This window comes from Bactrocera dorsalis, chromosome 2 (genome assembly GCF_023373825.1).
Source record: "Bactrocera dorsalis isolate Fly_Bdor chromosome 2, ASM2337382v1, whole genome shotgun sequence".
In the NCBI taxonomy this organism is placed as follows: domain Eukaryota; kingdom Metazoa; phylum Arthropoda; class Insecta; order Diptera; family Tephritidae; genus Bactrocera; species Bactrocera dorsalis.
The window spans coordinates 98,368,421-98,393,588 of record NC_064304.1 but is presented as its reverse complement, the minus strand read 5'-3'; the positions used below and the strand labels follow the sequence as shown (position 1 = coordinate 98,393,588).

At 34.5% G+C, this 25,168-nt stretch overlaps 4 protein-coding genes across 7 annotated transcripts in view; 3 read left to right on the top strand and 1 right to left on the bottom strand.

Annotated features, from left to right (window-relative positions):
- Nucleotides 1-343: 343 nt before the first annotated feature.
- On the top strand, nt 344-7,187 carry LOC105231603 (DNA polymerase alpha catalytic subunit). The gene is made up of 9 exons (XM_011212998.4): nt 344-501; nt 558-752; nt 823-1,913; nt 1,970-2,155; nt 2,228-3,077; nt 3,138-4,106; nt 5,398-5,956; nt 6,031-6,503; nt 6,582-7,187. The coding sequence occupies exons 1-9, from the start codon at nt 486-488 to the stop codon at nt 6,785-6,787; spliced, it is 4,545 nt and encodes a 1,514-aa protein (XP_011211300.3). The 5' UTR covers nt 344-485; the 3' UTR covers nt 6,788-7,187.
- On the bottom strand, nt 7,051-12,400 carry LOC105231689 (uncharacterized). 2 transcript variants are annotated; one of them, XM_049446955.1, is made up of 3 exons: nt 12,116-12,400; nt 8,852-9,285; nt 7,051-7,650 (listed from the first exon to the last, which is right to left on the bottom strand). In XM_049446955.1, the coding sequence occupies exons 2-3, from the start codon at nt 9,180-9,182 to the stop codon at nt 7,076-7,078; spliced, it is 906 nt and encodes a 301-aa protein (XP_049302912.1). In that variant the 5' UTR covers nt 9,183-9,285; nt 12,116-12,400; the 3' UTR covers nt 7,051-7,075. The 2 variants fall into 2 exon arrangements, with proteins under 2 accessions (XP_049302912.1, XP_049302911.1); XM_049446954.1 differs by having other exon boundaries at nt 12,159-12,399.
- A 3,058-nt stretch (nt 12,401-15,458) lies between these two features.
- On the top strand, nt 15,459-16,235 carry LOC105231604 (protein archease-like). Its single transcript, XM_011212999.4, has 3 exons — nt 15,459-15,641; nt 15,722-15,746; nt 15,812-16,235. Exons 1-3 carry the CDS (start codon nt 15,587-15,589, stop codon nt 16,200-16,202), a joined length of 471 nt encoding a protein of 156 aa, XP_011211301.1. The 5' UTR covers nt 15,459-15,586; the 3' UTR covers nt 16,203-16,235.
- A 4,309-nt stretch (nt 16,236-20,544) lies between these two features.
- Nucleotides 20,545-25,168, top strand: part of LOC105231605 (transcription factor E2f1) — an 81,181-nt gene continuing 76,557 nt past the window's right edge. Inside the window, exons 1-2 of one of the 3 annotated variants that reach the window (XM_011213000.4) lie at nt 20,545-20,726; nt 23,318-23,580. The gene's annotated coding sequence lies outside the window, so the exon portion shown is untranslated. Of the gene's footprint in view, nt 20,727-21,485; nt 21,688-23,317; nt 23,581-25,168 lie in introns of those variants that run through there. The other 2 variants (XM_019992227.3, XM_019992228.3) reach the window with 2 other exon arrangements.

Here is a 25,168-nt window from a genome sequence, read left to right as displayed (position 1 = left end):
CAGAAAGATTGTAAGCAAAACAGTTTTTCAACTTTAAATACAGTTTGTAAATATCATTAACAAAAAAGTAAAAATGACAAATTAAATCAAATTACTATTGTCAAAATTTTTTTTAAATAAATATAACATACAAAATTTTGCAAACAAAATCTCTATTTTTGTTCCTATTAAATAAAAAAATATATTAAAATTATTACAAATATTAGTTATTACCTATTTTTATTTAATATTATTCAATATGTCACAATTTAATTTCCTGTTTAACTGTTCACTACTTATCTACACTTTACTGCCGAATCAGCCACCCCAAGCAAAATAAAATACATCTCTGTGTTAGCAGCGCCCTTTGTTTTGTTTTTCCCGCCATTAGTTTTAAAGTTGTCAAATTTTCTGCATTTATTTTGTATGCTCAGCTAATTGTACATTATTTTTACTCGATTGACTTACTAAATTTGTACAAATTTTATAAACCATCGCTGAGCAAAATGGCTGACTCTCCAAGTAATAATAGTAATAAATTGTTAAAAAGAGATGTGTTAATAATTATTATCTACCAGGTGAACCTAGAGCAAAACGCCAACGCGTGGACAAAGCAGGTCGATTCGCTGCATTGGAACGGTTGAAACAATTGAAAGGCAATAAGCACAAATACGAAGTTGAAGAAGAAGTGGATGATGTATATGAAGTAGTTGATGAGCGTGAGTATGCCAAACGTGCAAGGGAAAAATACGGCAATGATTGGATTGAGGAAGGTAAGCGTCATGCAATTGGACACTCAATGATAGCATTCAACCGTAAAGTAAATCTCAAAAATACATACAGATGGTACGGGATATGCTGAAGACGGCCGCGATTTTTTCGAAGATGAGGATGACTATTCTGAAGATGAAGTTGCAGACAAGAAAGATAAAAGCAAAAAAAACAGCCGCAAGCGTCTACGAGACACTGATAAACCAGTGAAGGGGAAGGGTTCAATACGTAATCTCTTCAGTAATGCTGTGCCCAAGAAGACGCAAATGACATCATTGGCGGAAGATGATATACTGGCAGATATTTTAGGCGAATTACACGACAAACCCAAAAGTTCTACATCAAAAGCTGCTCAAGAGATTTCAGAGACAGAGCCAGCACCAAAAAAACACATAGCACCAGCACGAATTTTAAGCAAATCCACCAGAAAGTCTGACGCTACACTTGCTAACGATTACATGAATAATTTTATAAATAATATAAAAATGGCAGAAACAGTAAAAAGTGCTGACAAAACTAGTGACGACGAATTATTGGACAGTATTCTCAAACCGAAACCTACTGTGCCTAATAAAAAGATTTTGGAGAAATCGAAAGAGATTCCTGAAAAGACAGATATAGCAAAGCAGGTAAAACGGCTAGCGCCCGTTAAAGAAACTGTTGCGCTTCCAGCCGAAAAGGCGGTAACAAATTTGCCTGAAAAGCCAGTCGAAAAGTCGAATGTTGCAATCGAAACGCCGTTAGGTGGAAATGACTTCCCAGATGATGATATCGACTTTAGTAGTTTGCAAGACAACAATGCTCAATTTGAGAAAGTTACAGATAATGCAAACGACGTAAGTGAAGTCTCGCCAAAGAAAATTATACAATCGAAAGTAGCGCCTGTGAAAGATGCTGACGACCTACAAAACTTATTGAGCAACTGGGAGCAAATATGTCAGATGGACAATTTTGAGGAGGAAACCACAAATGGTGAAAATGATGCTGCAACAAATACGACATGTAAAGAAGATACAATTAAATTTTGGTATTGGGAAGCTTGGGAAGACCCCAATAAATGTCCCGGCGAAGTTTTTATGTTCGGTCGCTCATCAGAAAACAAATCAATTTGTGTGCGAGTTGGAAAGATAGATCGCGTACTGTACCTTTTACCAAGAAAATATGTGAGTTATTGAAACAAAAAATATTGAATGTTTTTATTAATCGATTTTTATTGCAGTTACTCGATCCAATTACTAAGGAGCCGACAGACAAACTTGTTCAATTAAGCGATTTATATAAGGAATTCGATGAGGAAATTTCTGTAGAACTAAAATTAGATGGATTTAGATCTCGAAAGGTTACCAAAAACTTTGGCAATCATTCTATTGGCATTGATGTGCCGCAAGTTTGTGACTATATGGAGGTAATTACTGAATATGCACATTTCTTATTATGATTGCAAACTGTATAATTCTATTTCTTTTTTGCTTTACAGATACATTACGACGGCAAAAAGCCGCCACCAAATTTAAAGAAGAAATATAATTCAATTGCCCATATCTTCGGAGCCAACACTACGGCACTGGAACGTTTTCTGCTCGACCGAAAAATTAAAGGCCCTTGCTGGCTAACACTGAAGCAATTCTCAATAAATCCCGCGCCAATAAGCTGGTGCAACTCTGATGTCACCGTTAACGATCCAAAGTCTATCATACTCACGGAAGAACCCAAACCCGCACCACCACCACCACTTACACTGCTCACATTAAACGTACGGACGGCGCTTAATCCCAAGACACTAAAAAATGAAATCTGCATGATTTCCATGCTGGTACACAATCGCTTCCACATCGATCGACGCGCGCCACAACCTGCTTTCAATAGGAGTATGTGTGGTATTACTCGTCCGGTAATGGCTGCTTGGCCATTCGATCTCAAAGCTAAGTTAGCTAAATTCAAAGCTATAAACGTTGTGAAGCATGACAATGAGCGAGCGCTACTGATGTGGTTCCTTGCAATGTATCAACAAGTAGATGCTGATTTAATAGTCACATTCGATGCCATTGATTGCCAGTTGGATGTGATTACCGATCGCATTTCAGCACTCAAAGTGCCGCAATGGTCTCGTTTGGGCCGCGTACGCTTGTCTGCACACGGTAGTGGTCGCAAGTGGCTCGATTTCTTTGCAGGTCGTATGGTATGCGATGTTAAAAGAACAGCTTCTGAAGAAAAAATCAAAGCGCGTTCTTATGATCTGCAGACATTGTGCCAGGCCGTATTGGAAATTAAAGAGAATGAACGAATGGATGTCAACGATGAAGACTTGCTACAGTTATTCGAGACAGGTGAGCCTATAAGTCATACTTTAGATAACTTCAAAACTTTTCAGTTTCCTTCTCTTCCAGGTGATGGCGTATTGAAATTAATAACACTAACTATGCAGGACGCTTCCTATATACTTCGCATGATGTATAAACTAGACCTTTTGCCGCTGGCTTTGCAAATAACCAATATTTGTGGCAACACCATGACGCGTACACTACAACATGGGCGTTCCGAGCGTATTGAATTTTTACTCCTACACGCCTTTACTGAGAAAAACTATATAGTACCTGATAAGAAAAAACGTGAATGGAGCGAAAACAATACGACTATTATTGACGGTGAAGGCAATGAGACAACAGCGCCGGCAGCAAGCAGTGGACGTAAAAAAGCTGCCTACTCAGGCGGCATGGTGTTAGATCCTATAGCTGGCCTCTACGATAAATACATACTGCTTATGGACTTCAATTCGCTCTATCCCAGCATTATTCAAGAGTATAACATATGTTTCACCACTGTACAACAACCGTACAACAGCGACGATTTGCCACAATTGCCTGATTCAAATGTAGAACTTGGTATACTGCCTCAACAATTGCGACGTCTGGTGCAGTCGCGTCGCGAAGTAAAAAAATTAATGGCGAAATCGGATGTTGCACCCGAGTTGCTCAAACAGTACGACATACGTCAGTGGGCGTTGAAAATCACTGCTAATGCTATGTACGGTTGTCTGGGTGCAGGTCACTCGCGCTTTGCCGCACAGCATTTAGCGGCGCTGGTAACACACAAGGGCCGTGAGATTCTTATGAACACAAAGAGTTTGGTACAGAAAATGAGCTACGAGGTGGTTTATGGCGATACAGATTCAATAATGGTGAATACGAACATACTGGATTATGATCAGGTCTTCACGATTGGCAATGGCATTAAGCAGAGTGTAAATAAAATGTATAAGCAAGTGGAATTAGGCATCGATGGGGTTTTCAGTTGTTTGCTGTTGTTAAAAAAGAAGAAATACGCTGCTATGGTTGTGGAGAAAGACTCAAAGACAGGTGAGTTAAAAAATTAAAGGTTTAAGGTATTTGAAAAGACTCGCAACACAAAAGTATGTTGACGAAGCTTCAGATGGTGGTCAGAACACTGCATTCTGTACGGTAACTGGATTCCTGTTGCTGTTGGAGTTGTTATTGTTGTAGCCTCAGAAAACATTCCTGAAGTAATTTCGAAGAATGATGCTGAGTTGACAGTCTTCGGCCTATAAAAATCCGCGTCCGTTCCGATTACTTTGATCCGACTGTCAAAGGAACGTGCGAGTGGATTTCTCTTCATTTCTACTGTCAAACACCTTGATACTGCCGCTTAAGCATCACAATGCACTTTTCTCCCGACGGTATCTGCTGTCAAATTTTCGCAGAAATCATCCCTATAGTCGTCGAACACTTCACAGACCAGACTTCGGTTGCAACTAACTTCCGACAAGCACTGACCGCCATTTCCAGTGGAGCCATTAACACCTTCACCGACTCCATCTCAGAGAATGGCGTACTTGGAGTCAAACCACCACACATTACAGTCGAAGAGCCCGAGTTGCCGCGAAAAATAAGAGTGACCCTTGCGCAGCTTTGTTCTAGATACTGTAGAAGATTAAGCTCCTACTTATCCACACTAGACCCTGACATATCAAATATACATATGTCCAGCGTACAATGAGTCCCCGCATGACCGCATGACACTGGCCACCTCTTTGCAACCCCTGCTAACGCTACTCATCTAACACCCTTCTCCCTTTGGTCCGACTCCGTCGAAACAGCTCGTTTCCTGGGCCTACCGTTGAATGACGTCTAGGACAACTTATCTAATCCTTACCATTCTAACGGGGTTTAAGTATCCGATACAACGACATCAACATCTTCAGACATGCACTGACGAACGAAGAGACATTAATATCTTCACCCACACTTTCCCTTCCAGTGAATGGCGTATGTGGAATACTGGAAGTTCGAGTTGTCTCAAAAAAAACAAGAGTGACCTTTGCGCAGCTTCGTTCTGAATATTATAGTTAAACTACTATTTAGAATCGACCCCGACATTCCGAATATATATGTCAAGCGTTTAATGAGTTCCCGCGTGACTACACCTACCTCTCTGAATGTCCAATGAATCCTACTTATCTACCCCCGCTCACCCTTTGGTCCGACCCCGTCGAAATAACACGTTTTTTGGTTATCCCGTTATATGACTTAAAGACAACCAACTTAAATCTTACCACACAAGCGAGATCAGATAACCGCGACAACAACAACAATATGTAGCTTGTTCTAATACTAATTTTTTTTATCGCAGGTGCATTGAAAAAGGTGCAAGAGCAGAAAGGTCTAGACATTGTACGCCGCGATTGGTCACAACTCGCCATAATGGTCGGCCGAATCGTACTTGATGAAATACTTTCCGAAAAACAACTCGATGAAAAATTAGATGCCGTGCATTCACATCTCGAGAAGATACGTGACCAAGTGGAAACTGATGCCGTACCATTACCAATGTATATTATAACGAAACAACTTTCCAAAGCACCCACCGAATTCAACAATGCCATCTCACAACCGCATGTGCAAGTAGCATTGCGCATGAATAGCACACGCAATCGACGCTACAAGAAAGGCGACATGGTGGACTATGTGATATGCCTAGATGGTACAAATAATCCAGCTACACAGCGCGGTTATCACCTGGACGAGGTGAAATCGAGCGAAACGCTTAAATTGGACAAGCAATATTACCTGGCGCATCAGATACATCCGGTGGTCACGCGTATGGTGGATGTTTTGGAGGGCACAGACGCCAGTCGTGTTGCCGAATCGCTGGGCTTAGATCCGAGCAAATTCAGAGCGGCTGCGCAGAGGTACTACTAACTGCTATATTTCTGCATTAATTATATAATTTAAACTTCGTATTTTATTTATTTTTTATTTTTAGGGCACATCAAGAGCGTGTCGAGGATACTACAGGCGAATCATTAGTGAAGACTACTTTACAAAAATATCGCGAATGCGATAAATTCAAATTCATTTGCATTGCCTGCAAATCCGAAAATATAGTCGCAACCGCTTTTCGGCCGAATGCCACTAATTCCCACGACGCTGTACTACAGAAATGTGTTAACACGGATTGTAGCACTGCGCCATATCAATACATTGTGGCCATACGCAATCGGCTGTTGCTTAGTATACGTTCGTACATTAAGCGTTTCTATCAGAATTGGCTGGTTTGCGACGATCCGGCATGTAATCAAAATACACGCTTTTATACGCATGTGACAGCGGGAAATCGACCCGTATGCCCGTTTTGTAAGGCCGGTTCGTTAGTGCGTCAATATTCGGAACGAAATTTATATCAGCAGCTGAGCTATTTTCAGTACATGTTCGATTTGAGCAAATACCAGCATAAACGTAAGCATTCACGCCTTTATTGTAGAAAATAATCTGTAAAAAATTGTTTTCTTTTACAAACAAAACTTAACCTTATAGATGTGCCGCTCACACCAGAAACAGAGGCTGCTTACCAAATGCTCTTCGATACCGTAAATCAGCAACTAGAGAAATCCGCATTTTGCACAATATCCTTGGGGAAATTATTCAGCTATTTTAAGCCACTTGAGCAGAGTGATGAAATTTCGCATAAAAAAATTGAACTTCCACAACTGGAAATACAAGTGGCCACTAGCCTAGAGTGATAATGAAAATTTTAGCGAACTCATTACTTTGAGTGTATCTGTAGTAAGACGTGTTTAGTTTATTTATAAGTGTAATTATTATATAAATATTTATAAAACAAAAACAATATTATACACCTCAATATTTGCTTTGAAAAGTAAAGAACGAAAACACTTTCTTAAATATCGCATTTATTTCGTTAAAACTAATTTGTATTTACACCGCTTAAGCACGTTACGAACAGTATTTTCTATATAAATGTAATAACAATAATTACAATAACAAATATGCAGTAAGTTTACAAGGCATCAATTTAAAAATTTGTTTGTTGGAAATTTTCGAAACGATTCATTAAATATGTCCGTAAATGCAGTGCTCACCAACTCATTAATGAGCGGCTTAATAACGGGAAAGCCAATGGGCCACATACTATTTATAACACCATCAGCAAAATTATCCAGACGTTCGCGTCCCTCTGCCAATGCGTTAGCGACATGCATTTTCAAGCCGCCAATACGATCGATCTCCACATGCACCTTCAGTAGAGCACCGGGTGCGCCCAATCTACGCACGCTGGTCGTTTGGCTATAATCGTACAGTGTCATATTCCAGAAGCCACTTCGTTTGATTGGTGTACCCAGTATTTTACCCGAAAATTCATACCAGCCGTCCAAGCTCTTTTCCGGGAAATACTGCGCATAGATGATACGTTTATTCGCATAGTCCGTGCGATATTTGGTGACCTCCGATTGCGACCAACCATATTCAGAAATATTGCGCAATATTAATTTGAATCCACCGAAGCTGTTTTGATCACCACGACGCAACTCAACGAAGGGAGAACGATGTGGATCGAAAGGTTTAATGTTATAAGCAGGAACACCTGAAGAAGTGATATGCAAACATACAAATTTAGGTAGGTATGTGAATAGGTATTTATGTACATACATATTCATAAAAGATTATTATATAGTATATAGTTGTTTAATTCTTTTAGATTGTAAAAAAAGCATATTTTTTATGATTTTAATATTTTTTTTTTATAATTTTAATATTTTTTTTATAATTTTGAAATTTTTTCAATTATTATTTTTTGTTTTTAATTTTTTAAACACATAGTTTTTTTATAATTTTAGATACTTTCTATTTTTTTTAATTTTTGATTTTTTTTATATTATAAATAATTTAGTTACTTTTTGTTTTTTTTTCATAATTTATTTTAATTTTTTATAACTTATAATTCTTTAAGAATTAATTTTTAATTATTGATTATTTTTTTAGAACTTTTGATTATTTTCTTTTTTATATTTTTGGTTGTTTTTTATAATTAATAATTTTTATATAATTTTTTTTTTGTACAGTTTTTGACCTTTCTATATATATTTTTTAGTTTTTTTTTATGTATTTTACTACATTTATATATTTTATTTTATTTATTTATTTTTTTACAATTTATTGTTTATATTTTTTTGTTAAATTTTTTATATGTTTTCGTTTTTTTATAATTTTAGATTTTTTTATATATAGATTCAAATTTTTAATTTTTATATACTTTTTTACATTTTTGACTCTTTTTATATATGTATATTTTTAATAGTTTTTGTCTTCTTTTGATGTTTTTATTAAACTTTTTATATTTAAAATAATTGATTTCATATTTTATTATTTTTAAGTACTTTTTATACATATATGAACATGCATACATATGTATATTTTATTTATATTTTTAATACATTTACATATTTCCTATATTAAAGAATTTATTTTCTTTTTATGTTTTTTTTGTAAATTTTTTTTTATTTTTTTTATGTTTTTTTTATAAATTTTTTATTTTTTTTTATTTATTTTCCATATTTCTATAAAATGTTTTGTTTTATTTTATATATATGTATTTCTTTATATATTTTTAGGGGCCATCCATAAATTACGTCACACGAATTTAAGGACTTTTTAACCCCCCCCTCCTTGTTACAAGTTGCCACATTTTGAACTTGCCCCTTTATGGATGGCCCCTTATATTTACATATAGATATTTGTATATCTATTTTTATATATACATATATATTTTTTACTGTTACTCTTACCAGTTGGAAAATACGCTCGTAAATCGTTGAATACATCCTTCATACAGCCGTCAAATTCGGCGCTGCCTGTCTTACACCTGCCCAGAAGACGTGCAAAGTCATCATCAACTGTGATTTGACCTTGTGCCGCTGCGCCGAGATTTGTGGTCACGCAGGTGATGACTATTACCATCAAGCTGCATTGCAGCAGCCACTTTGATATGATCGTAAGTAGAGAAATGCGTCTGCTGCGCAAGTCGGGTTGCGCATGCGCAGCTGTCACTCTACCCAAACGACTACTGCTAACACGACTATAGCTGTTGTTTTGTCTATTGCTGTTGTTGTGGGCCATTGCAAATAATTGCGCCTCAACGCCTTTTATATTACAAGTAATCTGTGTCTTGCGCTATTTCACGCCTTGCACGGTGTTAATTGCTCACTGGCCGAAGTGGAAGCTGCGAAAGAGTCATAGACGAGCACACATAAGCAAGCGAATGAGACGTTGTGCAGGTATGTACATATACATATGTGCTGATATACATATGTATACATAAGTGTGTGGCAATAAATATGTACTTAGGCATTTATAAAAAATATTGTAATAATTTTTAAGACAACAGTTCACGTCTTCATTATTTTTAAGAGTTATTTAATTTAGTAATTTGCTAAATTAAGGCAGCCGTACTTGCGAAATCATCTTTTATTTGCTATGCAGTTGCTTTTGCAATTCCGTATCAAGTGCACGCCATCGTTAAATGGAAACGCCAACGATATTGGTGTGTAGCAATCGCCAAAGCGTTGAACTGTTTGTGCGCAATTTCGTATTCAAAAGCACTTCTTAGCTTGCAACAATCAACTATTGGCATGGTTGTGGCAAAGCTGTGCTAAATTTGCTGAATTTTTGTTCCTATAACCGCTTAAAGCTAGCAAAAATCGTAGCGTGAAGCTTCTACTGTTTAAGTTGAACTTCAAAAATCCATACCTAAATTTGCATATTTGTAACAATTGCCAATAACTTTTACTTTAACGATTTTTTTATTTTGTGATTAAAGAATATGCTCCCAACATTTCTATAGTCGCAAAAATTGTTTCCTTATCTTGCTCAAAAAACCCTACGCTTTTTTCGTTCGAATTCTCAATCCTTTGGTTGAAAAATGTAAAAAAATCATAATTTAAATTCTTTGGTATCACAGCTGATAACTCGAAGAGCAGAAGAGGTTCTTACCTATTTCTTTTATTCGACCTCATTCGTCGAAATATTTTTTTTTTCAGGTTGGCATGACTGTCAGTGACATCTGTGCCAAATGACCCAACAAACCAAACATTACAATTTAGTATATGCGTTTTCATTCAGCGATTTTTACAATGAGTGAAATTATTCAATAAAGAAGTTCCATTAAATTTTGTGTGCGGAATGAAATTTCTGTTGTCGAAATGTTCAAAATGTTGGAAAAGGCCTTCAGTGATAATTGTTTGTTGCGAGCAAATGTTGTTAATTTGTACAAATCATTCAAAGAGGATCGAGAACGCGTTAACGAAGACCACGTCCAGGAAGGCCATCAACATTAACTGATGATCAACACGTCAATAAAATAAAGAAATTGGTGCTTGAGAATTGATGATTAACAGTCAGAGATTTTTTTGGCATCGTTGGAAAATGGGAAGGATCAGTAAAAACCATTTTGAAAGATCATTAGGGCCTAAGGAAAGTGAAAGCACGATTGGTTCCAAAATCAATAAATTTTTTCGACAGTGTTGAGTTAACGTATGTGAAACAATGCTTTCCGACTACTAAGATGTCGTGAAAGATATTACTGGCGATGAGTCTTAGATGTATGCTTACGACCCGGAAACAGACGATCAAACCACGTCAAAACAGGTAAAAAATCAAGGTTATGTTGATAGTTTTCTGTGATTATCGAGGTGTGTGTACTCTAAATTCCTTCCGTCCGCCCAAACTGTCAATAGGGAATACTATTGGAGTGTTATGCGTCGTTTGCGCGATGTTATTCCTAAAAAGGAGCCGGAATTATGGACAGAAAACTCTTGGTTCTTGCACCACCGTCGCATTCATTGATTCTTCGTGAGTTTTTGCCAAATTTTTAAACCAATTCGCCTGATTTAGCTCCTTGTGACTTTTGGCTCTTCAGCAAACTTAAACGACCGCTCTGGGGAAACAGTTATTCTGGAAATTGACTTTAGCAACTGTTTCGAGGATTGGAAAACACGTTGGCACAAGTGTATTGGGGCCAAGAGGGATAACTTTGAGAGGGGCGACATAGATTTTGAAGAATGAGCTAAGCATTTTAATATTATGAACAAAGTCTTAGTATTCTTTGGCCATAAGTGGCAAGCTGAGTCGATTTAACCATGTCCGTTTGCCTGTATATATGCGAATAAATCCCTTAGTTTTTGAGATATCGATCTAAAATATCTAAAATTTTGCACACGTCCATTTCTTTCCAAGATGCTACTCATTTGCCGAAGCCGTCCATATGGGATCATTATATCTTATAACTGCCATACAAACTGAACGACCGGAATCAAGTTCTTATAAGGAAAACTTTTTTATTTAACGATATATTTTCATCAAATTTCGCATACATTATTATCAAAAGTAATACTACAATCTCCGAAGAAATTGTTCAGATCGCACCACTATAGCATATAGCTGCCATACAAGCTGATAGATGAAAATCAAGATAAAGATCTTGCAAGCTGCAATAAATAGACCGACGCCATATTTTTGAGGTTAAATAAATTATAATAGTTATAGAATCGAATTAGAACCAAGTATATCAAATGTACACACTTTACAAGTCGCCAATCTTCGCTTAGAATATAGTTCACGAACTTAATTTGAAAATACAACGAATATTGTGTGAAATAAAAAAAAACAAAATCAACGAAATCAAAAAAAAGTAAAAATATCACTCCCTTAGATCCTTAAAAAGTAATCATAGCTATCAAAAGTAGACTCGGCGCACCAAAGCCATAAAACATACAAACACTTGCAGTCTCTGATATGAATGTATGTAAGTATGTAAGTTGTACTTGCAATATATTTTATTTGCGTAGTAAAAAATAATAATAATGCATCTTTCACAATTGGCAATTATTGCTGAAAAGTTATGCCAATATGCGTTATATACATACATACACATATTTACATGCATATGTACGTATGTAAGAGTTTTTGCTTCACTTCACTTTTTCTTGAAAGCGCTTTTGAACAGAAAAACTGTAATAACACTAAACTTGTTGTACAAAAGCAACTACAAACACTTAAGCTAGAAAATCAGCAATTCATTTTCCCGACTTGGCATACCCGTTGTATTCCCGTACGATTTGTCCAAAAAAAAAAATCGTCGGCGCATGCGCAGTAAACGAAAACTGTTTGTACGACGCTCAACTGGCTACTGAACATGGAGTCAGATCAATTCAGCTGCATAAGCGCCAAAAATTTTGTAAATTTACGAAAAACTCGAGGAATGAAGCAAATGTAAAAATTGCATAACAAAACAAACACAAAAAACACTCTAAAGCCCAATAACAATACAACATAATACTTGAAAATCATAATTATAATAATAGTAATAGTAATTGGACAGCAGATGCTCAATCAACTTGCATATTTAAGAACAATGACGATTTCCAATGTAATTTGTGGCTTTTAAAATGTTTATGGAATTATGTAGATGAACACTATTTACCTATGCTTTAATGTAATCTATAAACTTATACAAAAAACTCTTGTTGTTTATTTATTAAAATAGTTTAACAAGAGGAACTTTTTTCATTTCCTGAAATTTCTGTAAAATAATGCATCACCAAATATTGAAAAATGTACACACACTCATACATATGTATGTATGTATGTATATTAGATAAATATGTTGGTATTTATATGAACTTGGTCCGTCTTATATCAATTCGAGCAACAGTCATGCATACAAATTATGACCGGCACAGCAAACTATAAACGCCGTTGTAGCTTAGGACGTATTTCAATGTCATTGAACAACATTTGCGTTGACAACAACAATGGTTGAATTAAAAGTTGTCAACTACCGAGCGCTTAAGCTTGAAGTAATTGTTATTAAAACGGTTTGTGGCGAACTATAGCCCTCAACAAGTTTTTGTATCCTGATCAGGGACCGAATTAGTGCGACGGTTTTCGAGATATCGATCTGAAATTTTGCAAACCTCCTTTTCTACCTAATGAGCTGCTCATTTGTCGAAATTACCGATATCGGACCACTATAGCACATAGCTGTCATACAAATTGAGGGATCAAAGTCATGTCCTTATATGAAAAACTTTTATATTTGATAAGATATCTTTACGAAATTTAACATAGATTATTGTCTAAGGTAGCGGTACAATCTACGAAGAAATTGTTCAGATCGGACAACTATAGCATATAGCTGTCATACAAATTGAGGGATCAAAGTCATGTCCTTATATGAAAAACTTTTATATTTGATAAGATATCTTTACGAAATTTGGTATAGATTATTGTCTAAAGTTACGGTACAATCCACAGGGAAATTGTTCAGATCAGATCGCTATAGCATATAGCTGCCATACAAAATGTACAAAGAAAATCATGTCCGTATATGAAAAACTTCTATATTTGTAGACATTTCTTCACAAAATTCGACATAGATTATCTTCCAAGGTAAAGGTACAAATTCTACAAACAAATTGTTCAGATCGGACAACTATAGCATATAGCTGCCATACAAAATGAACGATCAAATTAAATTTTATGGATTGTTTAGTTTTTCTGAGGGTTTTATAGCTCTTATTGTTACAATAGAATTTGTAATAAATATATATATAACATATTTGCTGTCTGGATTATGAAAAATCGAACTAATATTCCATTTTACTACTTTGACAGAATGTGTAGCGCTCCCAATCAGTCGACTTCTACGCCATAATTTACGTTGTTCACCTACTGCCTTATAAATGTCATCATTTATAAAGTACACATTACTTAAATTAAATTGTTATACTAATGACAACTAACATCAACGGTACAAAACGTTGTAGCGCCGACACCTAGCGCATTGTGGGAAATATCGTTTACTTCAAGTTCGTTTCATAAGTCTTTTGTTTACAAGTTCAGTCCATGGCAGCTTAGTTTGTAATGAATTCTAAAGCGAAAAAATATAGTGTGGCGAAGTAATTATTATACTCTAATTGTCTACTTAAAGGTTACTATTTGTAATTATTTAAACATTTTATTTTTTTTTTATATAAAATATACTAAACTCCTTAAATGAAAGTGAGTATTTCTGAACGCCCACTTCATAAATGATTTTTTAATATATTTTTACAGGAATATAAAAGCACTTATGCAGATACAATGAACATCAAGGAAATGCAGACGTCAGGGTATGCATGTGTATGCGCATATTATTGCTGCTAACACTTTTGCAGGAAGTATGGCCGCGCTTCTCATTCTTTTAGTACCGCTCAATTATCCCTGAACCGCAGATGACTTTTTATAAGCGTGATTTAATATCAAAAATGCAATAAAAAAACTTATTTTTACCTTGCGGGGTACGGTAGCTGCTAAAAAAAACTTCATAAGGTCATCCCCGAGATCGGAAACCACTATTCATCATGTAGTAGATATCGCCTTAACACACTCATTGTAGTTGAGCTTACTTGCATTTTACCATTGGAAAAACTGGTCTTGTGCATGCAATCGAGTTACTACACTACACCGTCAACTTCTTTCAATAGTTTGTAAGCGAAAATGCGTCAAGTCATGCAACTGTTGCACAAACTGCAGCTTTAGTTCGAAAATATGTCAAATAAAGCTATATAGGTCCATTCAAGGTTTTAAGCCGCTGCTGAGTGCATGAGAGCACCAATGTGGGTAAATAGTATATGATATATGTGAAAATATTTTTATTCCAATAAATAATAAAAAAAAGATTATTTCTCTAAATGCACATTTGGTAAAAAAAAAAATCCATATATGCAGGTGCATAGAGAGAAAACCTAGTCCTGGGAGGATATATGAATAAATTATTGTAGAGCACACTGCGGGGTGGTGGGAATTGTACTCGATCTTTTGCTGTTGTTGTTGTTGTTGTAGCGGCCGAATTCTTCCGAGTTGACACTCCTTGGCCGGATGAAATTCGAAGTCCATTCCAGTTACATAGACCCAACTGTTGTGGGAGCGATACTCGATCTCTCACCGCTCTCGGTTCTTCCGCCTATACATACATAAGTGGTCGAATTAGAAAAATGTGTTATCCCTACGAATGTAAAATTTAGTAAAACTCTAATAGCATAGCTTGATACTTTGCCATGTCTTCAATCTAATAAAAAACGCATTGCCTTTGGTATTTAAACAAAAAATGTAATGTGTATATGTAAGTAAGAGAAAAAAAAATTAAATTGAATTTAAAAATATAATTTATAGCAACTATTACAATAAAATATCACGGCTCATCATTATTTTGATAACGTTCTGGAATTGGTTATTTTACAGAAATCCAAATCATGCAATCTATTCCGTTTGAGAGCGAGATTTTAGCACGTTTCACAACACTTTATATTCCATCTATTACAACACTTACATATACATACATATGTGACACTTCAAAAGTCGAACAGCTGATTTTAACCAAGGTATAAAGCACGCCGGTGACTAATCTGCATTTGGCAATAAATAAATATTAATTCAAATAAAATATAAAATTTAAAATAAATAATAAGTGACACAGCAACATAATGGAAGTCGAATTTAGTAAAGAAAACTTCTTGCTGCCTGAAATCAAATACGAATGTAAGTACCAGCAAAGCAACTTACTTGCCATTACTCCGCTTATTGATTCAAATTTGTATTTGCGTTTCTTTTCATTATAGATTTAGATCACACCGCCGATGTGCAGTAAGTGAATAACATTTATTAATATACATATGCATGTGGGTTAATAATCTTTTTTACATTTTTAGATTGCACGCCTGGGGAAATACATTACAAGAAGCTTTCGAACAATGTGGCATGGCAATGTTCGGCTACATGACTGAGCTAGATTATGTATCCGTGCAACAGTGTTTTCAAATCGAAGCTAAAGGTGATGATGTAGAAGGTTTATTGTTCCATTTTTTGGACGAGTTACTCTTTCTCTTCTCCGTCGAGCCTTATTTGATTTGCAAAAAATTAGAAATTACCAAATTCGATTTGGAATCATTTGAAATCGAATGTCGGTGCTATGGTGAACCGTTTGAAATTGGAAAACATCCACAAGGTACCGAAGTCAAAGCCATCACCTACTCTGCAATGCAGGTGATACAGGAACCAGAACGAAGTCACTATGAAGTGTTTGTTATAATCGATATTTGATGGCGTTATAAATTAAAAAAGAGTTCGGTTCAACCCTTTAATTTTTTTCTTGCGTAAAGCATATACATACATACGTATATATTTATCCAGAAAATATTGTAAAGCATGAAACTATTCTCCATTATGACGAAATGTCGCAACATAAATTTAATTTTTCATAGTGAGAAGTCTGTGAAATATTGTACTCATCGTTTTCAATAATTTTAAATAGAAATCGAAGCATGTTTTTTACAAAAGGAGTAAATGTAAATGTGTATAATAGCCTGTATGAAACAGCCTGTATTGAACAGTTAGTAACCTTGAAATTTTATTTTATTGTTTGATGAACATATGTACATGGTGTGTGTACATAGATAAATATAAATAAGTTAAATATATTTGTGTACATAAGTTTGCTTCCTTCCCTTTTTTGCTTTAAAAGTGTAAATGTAGTTAATGCATATGAAACCTGTATAAAATCTGCAGAAAATAAGAAATGATTCTTATATCAACTCATTTACAGGAATACAAGTACATACATATTTGTCAACGACAAAATAAATATCTATGTAAGCTCTTTGTTTGGCTTCGTTGCTTCTCAATTTCACAACGGAAATTATCTATATGGCGCACTTTATGAAAAAATTTCATATTATTAACTAAAGCAATTTGTGCAGAGATTAGGTACAAACTTTAATTTTGAATTGATACAATTTAATTTTGATTGACATTTTAAAAACACAACCATTTTTTATTTAAAGCATAATAGCGGCTTATACCTCAACTTTCTGCAGAGAACGTCTAATATAGAGAAGGTTCACGGGCAGCACTGTTCTACTACATTTCATTTTTTGGAGGGGTACTCGTTTCTATTAGTGGATTTCACCACAAAAGGAGGGGTACTCGTTTCTATAAGCGGATTTCACCAATATATAACAGGAGCGTCGAAAATAGCAGAATTGAGCATTTTCAGTGTTAAATGAGAAAAATTATGCTAATTTCAATGTACGCTTACAGATTCTCATATTTTCAACGCGCAAGTGACTATGGATATAATTTATAGATATTCTCAATATATCTATATGATAACAAAGCACATTAGTATACTTATGGATATGTATGTATGTATGTATGTAAGTACAATTTGACCCATTTAATGATGAATTTCATTAAATTTGCTGAAATGTATAATAAAGTCTTATTTGTATTATTATTTAAATATTTAATTAATATAATTATAATAATTATATGTATGTTTTTTAAGTTATATATTTATATACATACATACATATGTATTTATTTACTTTGGGTATTTGAAGTTTTGATAAAATCTTAAAAGTCATATGCATATAATTATGTGTACATGTAAACAGATTTCAAAAAATCATACGTACATATAATGCTCACATATTCACATATGTATGTAATTTTGTGTTCATGTAAACAAATTTGAAGGAATCATTCGCATTATGTTTGTAAATTTGTCTACACACAACTTTGTATGTAAATATATACACCCATTGTTTCATACAAAAACTCCGTTGTCACGGACTACGAAAAAAAATAAACGAATGGCCGCCGATTGTCACCGCTTTCCTTGCCGCTGTACAGCTTCGCCAACAATCCAGCGTAAATATATATGTTTGTGTGTGAGCTTGCATACATATCGACGCAGATTTTTGCGAGTCGCGTTATTTCAGAATTACAGAATATTTTTTACATTCGTTGACAAATACAGTCAAAAAAATCAAAATCAACAGAAGCATACACACTTTTACAAACACACATCGCATATGAGCAAGCGCAAAGTCAACCCCTATTCGTGTACAACGTGGCACGCGCAAGTCAATATGTCTTCTTTACATATTTGCATACATACATTCCATGACAAATACAGTCAATCCCGGTTACGTGCCACAATCAAACATACAGATTTTTGTGGTTTGTTATAATTAAAAATATAATATGGTACATAAGCGACTGCGGATACTTAACCGAGTCGAGTTATGACAATAATTTCTATTATATTTCAAAAAACAAACCGTGAGATGCAGCAAGATATAATATAGGCTGTTAAAAATGATGAGGGAGGGATTTGATTTTCATTTAAGCGGAATACTACTTAACCGGGATTGACTGTACACATGAATCAGAAGAATATTGAATATTTTTGTTGAAAAATATTTAAAATTGAAAATCAACAAGTAAACTATGTTGTCATTTTTATTATAATATATTTTTATACTTATTTTTGCGGGGTTGACACTTTTTCCTTCTCATACATTTCAGAAATATATTCAATTTATGATTTTTGGCTTTTGAAATCGTCGCGAAAAGACGCTTGTTGGCAAGGCATGCTCGGGGAGATGTAATGGCGTCTGCTTTTTTGAATGAATCGAATATGCTTTTTGAAAGTACGTTTGCGTTCATGAATGAAAATTTTGTTGTTGTGTATTTTACTATAAAGTTTTACGTCGGCAATTGGCTGCCATATTGGTTTCTGATGCTATTTCAAATGATTGTTGTTTTTGTAGAATAATATTTGTAATTTTTGCGGGTGACATATCCACATGTGAACGCATGTAAGTATGTATGTTGTGTATGCATTGTTTGTGTCGGAAAGTCATACGCACATATTTACGTGTGTACTCATATTGTAAGTATGTATGACGATTTTTGAGACTATTGTTGTTTTTCCAGAAGAATGTTTGTATTTCTTGATTTACATGCGTACGCATATATTTGTGCAATTCACAAGTATCGTAAAGTTATAAGTTATAACGATTCGAAAACATAGCACTGAAAATTGTAAATGTGTAAACTCATTTTTGTATGAAATCCAACAACAATTTTTTTAAACAAGTGTAAAAATTTATAACTTTACGATTTTACGATGCTTTACGACAGGGTTGTGAGTACCCCAATTATTTGTGTGAGAATGTCATACGCACATACAAACATATGTGTGTACGTAAATATAGAGAAGCGCGCGCTTTTTACATTACTGATAAATGATAATATTTTGATTTGAAATTGATTTGTACTTGCATACATATCTGCAGGATAGATGCGTATGAAAGTTTTAAATGATAAGATGTGTGATTTACCTATGTATATTATTATTGTAATATATTATGTTTTTAGGATATTACGATAACATTTCATATACATACATACATGCATACGAAACTATATAATATTATCAAAGATAAGAAATATTAAAAAAGTAGCTTTTATTTGGACATTACCTACAAATGTTACCATGAAAATAGCATAATTTAATATAAATTTATAAATTTTGCATGAATTCACAAAAATTCGCAAAATCATATTCATATCAATTGATATGATAGCATGTAAACGTATAAAAATATAAGCCAAAAGGCCAACATTCGTCTGTAAAAGCAATGTATATTTCTGAGCATAATTTTCATTGAATGCTCAGCTCTGTTCGCTCATCACTGTTAATGTTTCCCCTGCCGAGCCAAAAGTGGTGAAATCCACTAATAGGATTTTGTTAGCTTTTGACAATTCACACGCTGGTCCGCAATTGAACCTTCTCTATATTAGACGTTCTCTGCTTTCTGTTAACGGCATACATTTTTTACAATTTGTTTGAAATTACTTCAATTTTCATTTCACGCTCTTCGGAGATTTTTTTATACTCACAAATCTCGCTAAAATTTCATAATCTATTACTATAGTTTTCCTTTCTTTCTCTCATATACGCAACAGCTGATCGCCACACAACTTTATGTTGTCATTATCTCGATTTCTTTTGGTGATATATTCGTAAATATTTACATTTGTGCACTAGGTGCTTTTGACAGTATCAGAAAAGGTTTAATCAAGTTTTATTATAAATTATTTCACATAAAACTAATAATAATGACAATAAAACGTATAAAATTTCACTAATATATTTTTAAAAAATTTGGATTTTTTTTTTGATAAATTTTCAATAAAAGATATGCACAAAGGTATCCATTTTACCAATTAACATTCTGCTCCTTGATTTTCTTACTGTCACTAATTTTTTGAATCAATGATTCCACGGAATTTTTAACTGGGAAAAAAATTGCATTCATCTTGTATTCCCAAATTGATTAGGTTTTTTTAATATTGCTTATATGATTTTATACGAATATTAGTTTTTTTCAGAAGTAGAGAATCACAGCTGTTCCAGAGAACGTAAGGTATATATTGAGGCACTCTTTTTAACACATGCACAGCAAAGGGGATGCAACCGGTGAGTATTCGTCTTCTATCACGCTCACACTTCTTCAACAAATAAATTAAATGAATGAAACATCCACAGCGACTTTTGCGAAAGCGATTTACATTTGACAAGTGTCAAAATGTAAACAACAACACAAGTGACAACAAAAACGAATTGTTTGTTGTTGCGGCTTTTCGAAAATTCATCGCAAGTAGAGATATCGGTAAAAGCAGCGATATCAACGGGGCAACAACAGCAGCAGAGACAGAGCAAAGCAGCAAAGTGTGTGACATTTGAAACAGCAGCACTAGTTTGGTGGCAGCGTGGTATGTGAATTGTGTGTAAAAAAAACTCAAGTAAAGTAATGAATATCAAAAAAGTCAGGAAGTGTTTAGTGAAATTTAGCTAAAATATAAGCAGTACAGGAATTATAGGAGCGTATATCGTCCCCTGTGGAAGGGTATAAGTGCATGCCAATTTCATTATAAAACATGGCCCCTGTCGCCACCACCTTCCGGAAATGCAGAATGTAGACCAATTGGTCGTATCAGATATTTCATACTAATGACAGGCATATTATTTAGAATATACTCAAGTTGGTTAAAAGCAAAAAGCAGTTTTTAAAACGTTAAAACGTGCTGAATTGAATGTGTTGAATTGGATAGTTGGGGCAGTGTAGGCACGAGGAAAATTTTGTAAAAGAACGAGAAATGTTGGACGGACGAAAGCGAAACGCGAAAAGTGAACAGAGCCCAACAACACCGATGAACGAACGAAAATTATTTCGTACGATTTTTGATGGAAGTTGTTGGTGGCTTTAGGTTTTGTTGGTACTTTGCAAGTGTAGTCTGACAATGACAGCGGCTGGCAACCCGCTTTAGTGCTATGTGGAATTCCAAATTTTCGTTATATTACTCTACCAGCCCCACAGCAATAACAAAAAACAAAAAAAAAAACACCTAACGACCAAAGCATCGGTTGTTCGATTTCGACGTCGACGCCAACATCAACGTGTATGGTACGTAAAATACACACATTTGTGAATGTTGAGTGGAGAAGTGAGTGAACGGTAAGTCCACAAAGTGGAAGAGAAACAACCAGGCAGCCACGAAACGAATTCGTTGGATTTTATTCGTTTGCAGTGAAAACGCAGTTGAAACTCATAAGATTCTCAAAAATAGAAAATTGTAAACGAATTAGTAGTCAAGAAATATTAATATACATTTACTTAGTTTTCATAATTATATAAAAATAATGTAACAAGTGTTGTACTTGTGGTAAAATCGGGTGTGTTTATGACATATAACTTGTACATATCCTCTTGAAATATGCATTGCACAAATGCGCCAACAAAGAAATTGATTTACGTTCCTTAACGAGCATGTGAACAAACACGCATAGGTGCGTGAGAACCAACCGCTGATTGCAACTTCGGTGGGTGGAACAGGAAGTTGCTGGTCACTCACTGCATATGGTTGGATGCTCGCTTTCAAGACACTCGTTCTTATAATGATTTTTTAGCGGCTAAATTTCTCTGGTTAAGTGTCATTTAAGGATAAAAATGTCGAATATAATTCGGCTCGCAATAATCTGAGTACAATACTTATGTAAATACAGAGGACTAAAAAGTACAACGTCGTCTGTTATCGCAGTAGCATCGGTTGCTGACGACGTTTTCAAAGTACATACATAACTGCAAAGGCTGCCAACAAGATTCTAGCAAAACGCAACCGAATATAGCCGAAGCGCACGGCCCATAAATTAGCAATTTGGCAGTTTAAGACATGGATAACGTTTAAGAACAAATGTGTGCTAAATAAAATTCATACGTGAGCGTGTTGCATTGCTACTGAATATTTGTGTTAAACTACGAACGTACATACATATATACATACGTATGTATATTATCTTATGTTCACACGTGGCGGCACCCACATATTTGTTAGCTTTTAAGCGTGATAATACCTTGACGCATGCTAATGCAACATATTCGGAAGTTAGTGATTGTAACCGTTGAATAGTTAGGATTATCGTAATGAATTTTGTGATTTGTATGCTGTTTTTCAGCACTTATTTTTGTGATTGCTGCTTGTCATACGTGTGCAGCTAACATGCCTCCACTCCAGTCTGTAGCAGCAACTATAGGTTCTATTCAATTGCTTTGCGAAATTTTAACAAAATAATCTGACCGAATAACGAAATTAAAAGAGTGCCAGAAAAATCGGGGACATAGAAAACTAATTCAAAAGCGCACGAATATAATATAAGGGAAAAAAGAAATACGCGATTGGCTCGAAATCGAATCAGAATCATCATCCATTATTGTTGGTCGACGTCGTTCGCAGTCGGCGTAGTCGTGCCGCGCTGCTACCGCGTCATTTGAAGTTTCGCAGTTAGTACCGCTGCCAACGTCGATTTAGATGTCTTGATTGCCTCACTCCATTTCTTGTTTCGCATCACATTTCATATTTTCAGGAATCACTTTTCCCCACAAATAATTTATTTTTTACGTTTAATATTTGAGGTTTGGGCAACAGTATTATATATGAGCTAATGGAATTTAAACTCTGAATTCGTGTATATTTCCCCCCTTTTCTATAAGATGAACTGTGATTTTAATAATTACTAACATTACTCATATTAAATATGGTGAAATCAATTAATATAAATATACTTTGCATAAGTAGGTCTAGAAATGTTAATAATTTCTAATTAAAACAGTTTTTTTAATTTGCATCTACTCTAGTTGTCCTATTATAGTATATTTATATTTACATATGTATGTACATATGTACATAAACGCACTGTATTCATTGGGTATATACTACATATGTAAGTATAATGTAAATAAAACAAAAAGAAGTGAATTATTTGATTAATCTGTAAACATATTTCTGAAAATATTTTATTAAAAAAGAACAGTGAAAGCAAGAAACAACGAACGCAAACAAAAACTATCGCGAGTTAAAATTTGAAATTAGAATATATTCATATTTTGTGTTAACTTTCTTATGAAAATTTAATGTAATAAATATACATAAGTATAAGACCATCAGTTCAAAGTATTGAGTGCAACGAGAAAAAATTCAGAAAAAAGGATTTATGCTGTCATTAAAAGAAGCAAATTATCAATACTCTGGAACCCTAAGTGATTTGAATTTTGGAATACAATATTAGAAGGTAATTTAAAACCACTACTATAAATACCTCTTAGATTTATATACATATGTACATATGTACATATCGTCATGAAAAATGCAAAATAATGTATCATAAAAAATTTTAAATTGTATGTTCTTTATTGATTACGATTCACTGCTCTCCTTCGAGTTGAGTATTGCTTAACTGCTATACCACGCCTTCTAAAATATACTGTTGTTGTAGCTTTTCCCCAGTTTTAACCACTTTTTCAAAGAAGTGAAGAGGTGTAACGTCTTTATGAAGGACTTTCCATCAAAGCATTACAGCAGCGGGATCTTGACCACGTTCAACCTTTGGAATAATATTTTTAGTGGCTTTGAAATTTTTTTGGAAAGATTTTGCTGTTTCGCTTATGAAAAACTTCTATCACACTCTCTCTTGATATTTGAAATAGATATGTATATCTTACAGATATCTATTTTCAACATATCTTAGAGATATCTATTTCTCTTGCCATAATTTTATGTTTTCTAAGGAGATTTTTGTAGTTTAATTGGTTCGAACCACGCGGGGACGTCCACTTCTCTTTCTATGATCAACTGTAGACGTTTTGAAAACGATCAATTGTGTGGTAAACAAACATTTTCGAGATTAAAAAAAAGACTTAGTCATCTGCAAAAACAAACGGTTTGGTTGTAAACTTGGCTTACGCACGGTCATTGCTTGGGTCGAAAATTATGGATGTGATTTTTATTTTTTTAAGCTCTTGGTATACGCATACCTTTAACGGTTGTATAGAAAAGGGTAGCCAACAAGTTTATGCCGTCTGGCAGCATTCCTGCATGATCGCAGCGGTAGACTTGTTTGCAATTGAAACTTGTTAGCAAAATGAATTCGCGTATTCTTATACTACATATGGAATTATTTAATCAATTGAAATTAAAAATTGTGCATATCATATACATATAATATATTCAGACGTATGTATGTACATACATACTTACATACATATATGACTGAAAATAACAAATTTATTTACAAATGTCTGTAAAATCAAAAGAAATGGTTATTTGCTAACGTTTCAGTCGTTGTAAGTTACATACTAAATTTTCCGTAAAACTATCGACCCAAAATGCAGTCAGGAAGACAGGAAATCAGGTCAAAGACTCGCTCTAAATTTCAAAATCACACTTCGAGAGGTATGATTTTTGCACAGCTGATTAATGTGATATTGCCTTTGCAATTCCCGCCTTGGTGTTAATATTTTTTGCTTTTCAGTTAGAACTTGTTTAGTTCCTTCACATATTTAGTTTAATTACTGTATGAATTTCTTAATTAATATATTTTTTAGTAATTTTTTGTCTTTTGTATATTTCCGACACGTCACAGTTTGATGACCCGTTAATACATATGGACACGTATGTGTGTGTTAGTGCATACACATTTCTGCATAACTACGAGTTGACTTTGATTTTGTCCAGCGGGCAGCATTTTTCCTGGCTTCGGCCTCGTCGCTGATCTCGGTTTTCTACCTCGTCATCGCTTTTCGTAGCTTTGATAATTCCATAGCATTCGACTCCGCTTCAGTTCTACATGTACATACATACGTATGTTTGAGGCATACTCA

Coding starts and splice junctions, on each gene's coding strand:
- LOC105231603 (XM_011212998.4), top strand. Junction 3,078..3,137: donor GCTACAGTTATTCGAGACAG/GTGAGCCTATAA, acceptor CTTCTCTTCCAG/GTGATGGCGTATTGAAATTA. Junction 6,504..6,581: donor GAGCAAATACCAGCATAAAC/GTAAGCATTCAC, acceptor TTAACCTTATAG/ATGTGCCGCTCACACCAGAA.
- LOC105231604 (XM_011212999.4), top strand. CDS start 15,587: ATGGAAGTCGAATTTAGTAAAGAAAACTTCTTGCTGCCTGAAATCAAA. Junction 15,642..15,721: donor GCCTGAAATCAAATACGAAT/GTAAGTACCAGC, acceptor TTTTCATTATAG/ATTTAGATCACACCGCCGAT. Junction 15,747..15,811: donor GATCACACCGCCGATGTGCA/GTAAGTGAATAA, acceptor TTACATTTTTAG/ATTGCACGCCTGGGGAAATA.
- LOC105231689 (XM_049446955.1), bottom strand. CDS start 9,182: ATGGCCCACAACAACAGCAATAGACAAAACAACAGCTATAGTCGTGTT. Junction 7,651..8,851: donor ACGAGCGTATTTTCCAACTG/GTAAGAGTAACA, acceptor TCACTTCTTCAG/GTGTTCCTGCTTATAACATT.